Source organism: Poeciliopsis prolifica, unplaced genomic scaffold (assembly GCF_027474105.1).
Source record: "Poeciliopsis prolifica strain line A6 unplaced genomic scaffold, Auburn_PproV2 SCAFFOLD007, whole genome shotgun sequence".
Lineage (NCBI taxonomy): Eukaryota > Metazoa > Chordata > Actinopteri > Cyprinodontiformes > Poeciliidae > Poeciliopsis > Poeciliopsis prolifica.
The window spans coordinates 7104092-7113661 of record NW_026562382.1 but is presented as its reverse complement, the minus strand read 5'-3'; the positions used below and the strand labels follow the sequence as shown (position 1 = coordinate 7113661).

The following is a 9570-nucleotide window of genomic DNA, read 5'->3' as shown; positions in this document are numbered from 1 at the left end:
ACTCTCATTTGCCTATAAAATTGATTGATTGAAATGGCTGCAGGAGCAAATCATGTTGAATCCAATAGAGAACAAAGTGCCGGAGGAAACTCCAGATGCTGCAGTAGAAAAAAAAGAGTCAGATTGAAGGACAGAAGAAAAGGCAAACAGACGATAAAACAGGAAGACGACAACAGCTGCATTATATGAAGTGCTTCATTAAGCCCTCTGGTCTGATTTGTTGGCTTGTTTACTTGTTGGATATGCAGGAATGTGCAATATGTGTTTTTATTGATCAATATGGCTGTTTTGATTTTATTGTGGTACCAGTGTTCAACTGTTTGGAAGGTCCTTATCATTTTGGTGTCCCAGTCAAATCTCCCCTATGGGGACAATAAAGCATAGAGCTATCATTTATCTGTCAATAACGCATTATGCAGAAGTAACTTGTCATTGAATAAAAAAGAAAATATGTGTGAGATGCTAAAAAGAGGAAGGAAAAACAAATGCTGAAAAAAAATACTGAAAATCTACAATGAAGGTAAATTATATTCTAAAAATAGATTCTGTTTAATGAGCAAGCAGCTTTAACCAATAGGATTTTAAAAGGGTTTTTGTTGGTACCCTATAAAATTTGTGTTTAGAGATGAACATGCTTCAATGATGGACAGATGGTCCAGATATCTTTGGGTCACAAACTGCTATCAGGACTTCAAAATGACTTTTTGGTCAATTGCTTTCTTCGTATTATTCTCCTGTAAAGGCCAGATTTCAAGAGAGCAGAACTGATACTTACCCTGTTCACATCTGAGCTGTGGATCTCTGCAGTCCACATCCATGATTCAATTAATCACTGGGATAGGCAGTATATTTATTCTACCATGGCTCTTCTTGCTGCTCCTCTGATTAATGATCTCCTCGCCCATCGGTGGAGATGGATTTCTGTGTCTTCGTTTCCACCCTGATGCTGTTTGCTCACTAATGTTCTCAAACAAACATATATGGCCTTCACTGAGCAGCTAGATCTATTTAATTCATTACTTTAATGACTCACCTATGGACAGTCTGAAAATAACTGGTTGCACTGGATTTTATTTAGACGTGTCAGAGTAAACGGGGAATAGAATTAAAATGCAGCAAACGTGAAAAAAACCGTGGATATTTTCCTCCCAGAATATTCCAAAGCATCAACAACAAACATGGATTCGTGTGAACCATCTCCTCCACCTGTGTGTTGGTGAAGCTCTTGGAGGCGGACCGCCTCCATCCATCACCGCTCCCGTCCAATCAGCTGCGGCCTGACGGGACCTGCTGTTCATCTCCTCTCTCATCCTTGGACACCTTAAGAAGGGAGCGCAGATCTGCCTGTTTTGCCTTTGGTACCTCGACCTGGGCCTGATGGAGAACACCCGCTGCTTCGCGAACCGCTTCTCCGACTACCGAGGCGCGCTGCTGCCGGGCCAGAGCGCCGAGGCCGTCCTCCCAGCCGTCGTTGCCAAAATTGACAAGATCCTAAAAAAGATCCCGGTCGACATCGGCGACTGCGATGGAGGGCTCTACGACGGGCCGGCCGGAGTCGCTTACATGCTGTACCACGTCAGCGAGTGCCCGCTGTTCTCCGAGCAGCGGGACGTCTACCTGAAGACGGCCAAGCGGATCATCGACGTGTCGGTGAGGTATGCGGACTCGGAGCCTGACCAAAACATGCGAGCCGCCTTCCTGCTCGGCGGGGCGGGCATCTACGCCGTGGCCGCGATGATATACAAGTCCCTGGGCTTGGCGGATTTCGTGAAGCCGCTGACCAAGTTCCGGAACCTGTGGGAGGTGTGCGCGCCCATCCATTTCCTGGAGTGCGGCTCGGACGAGCTGTTCGTGGGGAGGGCGGGCTACCTGTGCGCCGCTCTGGTCCTGAAGCAGAAGCTGGGCATCGAGGTGAGGCAGACGCCCCGGGATGGTAAACTTCTTAATGTGCCTTATTAATATCACACTAATATCACACACAGACCTGGAAACATGAATGATTTCTGCTTTTGCTGCTTCATTTACTCCTTCAAGAGGCATGGATTATATTTTTAAATGAGAAATCATTTATTTCAAGCTGTGGTAGAATGATGGAAAACTGTCTAATGAATTGGTGTTTTGTCAATATGGATGTTAATATGAATCTTCCATGATGTTATTCATGTTCTGACAAACAACAGGCGCTTCCTGGGATGAAGGCCACATCCCTGAAATGTGTTGCCCCAACTCGTCATTTGGGTCAAGAACATTTTCTATTACTAATGTTTGCAGCACAATATTTTATAAGCTTACATTAAAGTCAACCATGCCATTTCTGTTGCTCCTAGATGTCAAAGGTCAGCTTTAAGTTTGTTGCTGACCACACGTCTTTGAGTGACGACATGATTTATGTCATTTATGTCACGTGATCTAGTTTCTCACTCTTTCAAATAGAGACAATTGTGAAAATGATTTTAATTTATCCTCTTCCAAATGACCTGATGAGGCAGTACAGACAAATTCAACCCATCTGTCATAATCTGAGATTGCAGAAAAAGAAAACACAATTTTCCACACAGACAAAAAAATGTTAACATATAGAAACAATGGAGACCCAAATGGAAGTACTAAATTGTGCAAAAAGAGAATTTTTCACAATAGGTCGATTGCCTTTAGATGTTATATTTCCCTTTGGGATCAGTGACATATTTTTTAATTGAATTCAATTTAAATGTGAAACATGAAGACGAAAGAAGAAATTTATAAGTGGGCAAACGGCTATTGATGGTCATGTATCTTTGACAACATTGTTTGTTTACTTATCCTGAGTTATTATGGCGCTGCGCAGGTGGAAGATGTGACACAAAGTCTCTTGTGGCTGAAGAGTGAGATAAATGGTCTCAAATGACTCCAAGACATTCGTTGCTAACATAACAGAAACCTGATGTAATTGGTGACCTCAGAAGATGGTCGTCTTATTTATGAACTCTGTTTAATTCAATTAATGTAATATTTGTAAATGATGCCGCATACGAGAGTAAAATAAAGCTATAAGTAGTCACAGTCAGACAATCTGGGGATCCTTCCACACATGCAGTTTCTTGGTTGCGATTCTCAGTTTTTAAACAATAAAATGACTAAAACCAAAACACTCAAGTTTAAACTTTAAGATGACTCCATAAAGCACTCAGTGTATGTGCAGTTGTTTCATTTACAGAGCGTCTGGATGCTCTGCATTAGTATAAAACAGACCATTTATAAAACCTTGTCTCACAGTTGTTCCTTTTTGTGACATTTTCACATCATCACAACCAAGTTCCCAACAAGAGAAAAGCAAACGGTGTGAACAGAGAGACGAGGAAGACGCTGGGTCACCTCTTTCGCTCTCCCTCCTGCCTGACTCGACAGGACATAGTATATGTTTGACATCCTTGACAGTTTGCCACCTCAGGTGACCTCAGACGCTCTTCTGTTGCTGGTCTTACCTGGAAACTGTGAATCAGTAATGGTACATCTCTCCCAGACCAATTTGGCTTCACATTGCATTCTGCGGTTTGCTAGGAGAAAGAAAACAAAACATTTCTAGTCTTTTCACAGGTTTTCACAGATTAAAGACATTATTAAAGATGTCTTTGTGTTTTTCATTTGACAGATTCTGAGCAAAGATCAGATCAAATCTATCTGCCAAGCCATCATCGAGTCAGGAAAGCAATACGCCAGGAGGAAGAGGAAGCCTTTCCCTCTGATGTATTCATACTATGGAACAGAATATCTTGGTAAGAATATCTTCAACAGCGCTGTGCAAAAGTCTCAAGCCATCCCTCATTTCTTTATATGGTTCCTCTGAAAGTCATCAGGGTTTCTTGCAGTTTTTTAGTTTTTAGAAAGACCCTCAGATGATCTACTTATCAGGATCACTATAGGAACATTGAAATCTTTGCACCATCCTAATTGTTCAATCAATTAGGACCGATTAACTTTCTTATTTTCCAATAAAGTTGTACATCTCTAGTCCTTTTCTGATTAACAAATGAAGTTAAAATCGGTATCAAATATCCAAACGTGTTATAAGAAGGGTGTCCTAATATTTTACACATGACTTAGTCTTTATCGCTCTCTGGCTCCAGAGTTGTTGTGCTGACATGTATGAAGCTAACTGTGCTTTTCTTGACTGCATCGGATGAAGAGAAGCATCAGGGCTGGAGATCCTCAGTAACTTTCAGACCAGCACAGAGTTCATAGTAAGCATAGCCCTGCTGGTCACCTCTGCATGATTTCAGCGCCGATGGGAGAAAATGGAGTAAAAAAAAAAAAGAGTTGACTCCCTTAGAGAGATTAATGAAGACACTTTTAAAGATCTGCATGAGTCAAACTTTGCCTGCATTAAAACATTTGCTCACTGTTTACTGTGAAGTCTCGGATATGAATGAAGATTGTAGTGTTTGACATTTCCCAGAGCGCTGTGGTTACCCTGCATGCATTTAGTGGTAATGAGGACTTTAGGATTCACATGATTTAGCTCCACTTCTCACCGGTCTGTTCTGATTCAGTGAATAATTTGTTTCAGCTCAGAGGGTTGTCGCAGTTTGTAAATTAGCTATATTTGATTTTTATACGTAACACTGTTGATTAAAGAAAGAAATGAGTAAGAAAAAGTAAGGCCGATCTATATTGAAAATGAACAATGTTACATCTATATAACTGTGCTCAATTATATGTGTGTACTTGCTGAGCAATGTGGTAAAGCTGCTCATTAAACTGCTTTTGAGACCATTTGGAGTCACAATGAAAATGTTTTTGTTAGACAACAGAGCATTTGCTGCATGTTTCCCCTTCTGTCTTCACCCTCTTTCCTGTCAATCTACTGTTCAAAAAAAGCTAATTAAATAATTCTGGGCATAATTAATTCTGAATGCAATCTTCACTTTGCCTACTGAAGATGTTGTGTTAAGTGCTCTCTCTTTACTAATTGACATTTTTAGTACTTTGGTTCTTTTCACCTTCCGTCAGTTTGCATGTGGTACCTCCTGATTTTGATGTCAAAGCCAGATGTGTTTCTCTATTCAAAGTTCTTTCTTTGCAGCCAGGTAGAGCAAGGTCAGTGAACCACAAGAGGCAAAAGGAAGCCTCCACGCAGTCTGTTTTTGATCGTATATTTCAGGGTTGTGCCTGTTTGTTTGCCCGGCTGGTTTTGTTTGCCGCATGTTTTTGACCCGCTCCTCGCCCTGCGTCCTGTCAGGTGCGGCCCACGGCCTCTCCTCGGTGCTGCAGATGCTGCTCAGCTACCAGGATGTCCTCAGCGGGCCGGAGAAGGACCTGGTGTGGCAGAGCGTTGACTTCCTCATGACTCAGGAGCAGAACTGCAACTGGCCGGCAGAGCTGGGAGCAATCATCGAGAGGGAAAACGAGCTGGTGCACTGGTGCCACGGCGCCCCAGGTACAACCACTGTTACCAATGTCACACCAGTATCACATTCCCTGTTACTATAATGTTTCCATTTCATCCTGCAGGCGTGGCGTATCTTTTCGCAAAAGCCTATCTGATCAATAAGAAGCCACAGTATCTGGACACGTGTATCCGCAGTGGGGAGCTCGTCTGGCAGAAAGGCCTGCTGAAGAAAGGACCTGGCATTTGTCACGGGGTTGCAGGCAGCGCTTATGTCTTCCTCCTGCTTTATCGCCTCACAGGCAATTCCAAATACCTCTACCGTGCCCAAAGGCAAGCAATCATTTCTCCTCTTCCTCACTGGTGTGAAGTCTGCAGGCTATAAGCCGTCTTCAATATCAGAAACTTATGAGTCGTGTCCCAAGTTGTCAGCGAAATTTATTTCTCCAATATGTTGGGAACTGATTGTACCACATATCAGCTCATAGTGTAAAACAGCAAAACTTTTTTTTCCATGACTTTCATTTTAGTTTTCACAATACAGATCAATCAGTTGAAGTTTTTAAAAACACATAATTATGTATAATCATATATAGCCTATGTAATTACATATAATTTCACTTGTATGTAATAATTAACTTATTACATATAATTTAAATGAGTTTAAATTTTTGTGTCAATCTACAATGCACAGAAAATTAAATGCATATCAAAACTCATGCACAACAAGCCAATGATCTGTTTTCTAAGGCAGATAGCTTTATAAACTACTATGTTTGACTTTATGTATGTTTTGAACCGATCATCTGCTTTCTGATACGATACTAAGTGGTTTTGTGAGACAGTTTAAAAACCCCTATCTGTAACAACATTTTAATTAGCCTACCTGCTAATTAATTGATCATTTAGCTTTCAGGATGTTACCGTTTCTAATGTTGCTTTTTGTATTAAACTCAAAATGAATATTTGGTCTAAATCCCTTTTTCTGAGCACTAAACGCTGTTGTGTCACATATGTTAGTCAGACTGGTGTCTAATTATAGGAGAAGCCTCATCATCTTAGTCAAATCAGTTTAAACATTTTCTGTATGAAGAAACATTTCAAATTCACTGCTCAAGAGTGAGTTTGAGAGTTTTTCTATCATTCAAACTGTCTGTTTCTTAAACAATGTTGGAGTCAATTTTATCTCCATTGATTCCACTCTCCATAGCTTTGCAGGATCACTTTCTAAATATATTCAGATTTCATTGATTTTCTTGGCTTTCTGTGACTTTTTGCATCTCCTTTTACTCATGTGTATGTCCTCCACTTTTCACCCGTAGTATTTCTAAACTATGTGTGGACCACATGGTATTCTGGTTTACATTTCATGTCAGTATTAGAATACATATTTACAAAAAAAAAATTCTTGAATTTGTTTGCCCTGGTGAAGTGAATCTTAAAGACACTTATATTATTCATCATTTCATCTCTTTCTGTGTTCTTCTCTTCGCCCCACAGGTTTGCAGAGTTCATCTTCACCGAGGAGTTTAAGGCGGGATCCCTCTCGGTCACCAGCATCTACAGCCTTTTCGAGGGCCTTTCCGGGACCGTTTGCTTCCTGGTCGATCTCCTGCAACCAGACCAGTCAGAGTTCCCTCTGTTCAGCGTGTTTGTGTGAACGGATCCAGCACCGCGTTGTTTCCTGACCAGAGCAGATGCTATCATTTTTACAATAGACGGAGTAACATGCACTGTAAAACCGGGACAGTATGCGAGTGGGTTTCAGTTGGAATTAAAAAAAAATAAATTGATGCAGTAGCACAGAAAGTTTTTGCTTCGTGTGGACGACATTTTAATCAGCTGAAATGAGGCCTCACAGCCACTTTAACCTGAGATACGTATTTATAAGTTTCCTTTGGATTTCCCTTATCTACAGAGTCTAATAGAATCTCCTCAGATTTGCTTCAGCATTAAAAAAAACCCAGCAGCTAACATGCATAAAAGAAAACAAATTTGCTGAATTTGTGAGTAAATATAGTGAAAATGTTCTGAAAAAATATATAGCTGCACAATATCTTATTCAACATATTTACATGAGTCAAAAAACAATTAAATCAGTCTGTAAACAATGACAGCATGCACATTTTGCTGCAGCGCTAACGCAAGTCTGCATATAAACAGAAACAACAAAAAGGGATTCAGCCTCAGCTGTTGGTATTTGTTTTTATCCCTAAGGCGTCTGTCAGTGATAAAACATTTCCCGTTGCTCCTGGTTGCGTAAAATTACTCGTAAATGGTATCGCTAGGTAGGCTGTCAACAAACTACTCAGCTGAAACCAACTCAAAAACTCCAATAACATTTTTAATAATTTTTATTTTCTCTCGCAGTAATCTTTCAAAACAACATTCGCAGTTTTAACTAAAAAGGAAAAGAAAAAAACTGAAGTGTGTGTACCCTTAATCTCAGGACAGAGATAAACATGCACTATCGACAGCCGAAAGGAAATGAAATCACGACTAAGTCACACATACCCTCAAATATATATATAAAAAAACACGAGTCACATAATGCCTTTGAAGTTTACACCAGCTAAGCATCACACAATGTAGTTAATTTAAGTCTTTAGGGACATAATCTCTCAATTTAAATAGTTCAGGAATAAAAACGTGGTTCAATGACATTAAGCTTTCAGATTTACTGATATATGTTAGAGGTACAGTCGGTAAATGTTGAGATTAATATCTGTTCATTGTCGTAACAGCTTCCCTTTGTTCCGTTTCACCTGTGTGGCTGCTGTTTTTGGTGTTTCCGGCTCTGTTGGCCGCCGTGTCTCCACTTTGAAATCGTAAGACGTTGTCATTTGTTTCACCCTGTGGAAAACAAAAACAATCTGTAACTTTGTGAAAGTTACCAAGGTCTGGTTTTCTTCTTATTTTTCTTCTAAGTAAATTCCAGAAGTGACTTTTTTTCCCCCCAGCTGTGTAACCGTCAATAATTGATGTCTTTTAATTGTCATTATGTGGCCTTACAAAAATCATTGTCATTAAGTCTAAAAATACAAATGGAAGATGCTTTGGTCAGCATTTACTGTGTGAACAAGTGGCTCACGTCATTAAAAATAAAACAGCAAACCAAAGCAGTTTCTGATGCTCCATGTGCCTGTCGCTCCATATTTCTAGGCTACATGAGTGAGTGAATGTTGCTGCATTTACAGTCTAATCCACAGGATTATTGTTAAGTGTCCAGATCAGAAAATACATAAACAAAAGGAGATGGATGCTTTGCTTTACTCTGTCAACACATAATCTTAAGCACAATGACATGCTGTATATGTGCTAAAGCATATTAAAGCGTGGTTTTGTCGAAATATGTTTCTGTAATGTTCATTGAATAAATATATGAATGGCTCTTTAAAACTGAAGTCGAATATGAATCATTTTGTTCACTTTGAGGAAGCTCATTGATCCTTGTTTAATTTTTGGGTGAAGTAAAATCATTTTATGCTCCATACGAAACACACAAATTTTTAAATATCTACCAGCATAATTTCTGCAACTTGCAGATTTCTTTTCCTTATGTAAAAATATTTATATTTTATATATTAATAATAATTTCAGATAGATTAAAAATATAAAAAGTTCTTTTGTCTGGAGAATATTGAATATGTAATGTCTCTCTTTAGATGTTGGATCTTATCAGCCAAGCAGCAGGTGAACATGCCGAAGACGTTAACATGATCAGCAATGTGTATCCATGGGTCCGTTTAGTTTCCATGGTCTGGACGACAGGATGGAAACAGCCATTATTGTCCTGCAAAGGTGAAAGTCAGGGTTAGGGTTGGATGGGGGTTTTCACCACAGTGTCTGTTACATTGTTGTATATCATAAATGCTTGTTTAGTTGACGAATATTTCTGAGTGTATAGGCATTTAGTAATCAAACTTAAGTCTTCGTTTTATAACTAATGCTATCAGCCACTGGCATCTGTAGACCTAGATGAGTCTTTCTGTAAAGATTTGACACCTAGAAGGCAGATTAATTTAGGCTGGAAACCATTTTTTTTCTCTCTTCTCTCTTCTGTTTCCCCAAGTCCAAATACAACTTTAATTGGATAACACTAAGATCCAAACCAAATTGGATCTTAGTGTTAGGAAAGTGAAAGGAAGCAGATCTCTGATAAAATCAGACACATGTTTAGATTTCCTGAATAATTCATAACATTC

General features: G+C 39.6%; 1 protein-coding gene across 1 annotated transcript; it reads left to right on the top strand.

The window, feature by feature from the left end:
• Nucleotides 1-1316: 1316 nt before the first annotated feature.
• Nucleotides 1317-8764, top strand: LOC129361499 (lanC-like protein 3). Its single transcript, XM_055032378.1, has 5 exons — nt 1317-1911; nt 3632-3755; nt 5219-5416; nt 5491-5698; nt 6866-8764. Exons 1-5 carry the CDS (start codon nt 1378-1380, stop codon nt 7023-7025), a joined length of 1224 nt encoding a protein of 407 aa, XP_054888353.1. The 5' UTR covers nt 1317-1377; the 3' UTR covers nt 7026-8764.
• Nucleotides 8765-9570: the final 806 nt, after the last annotated feature.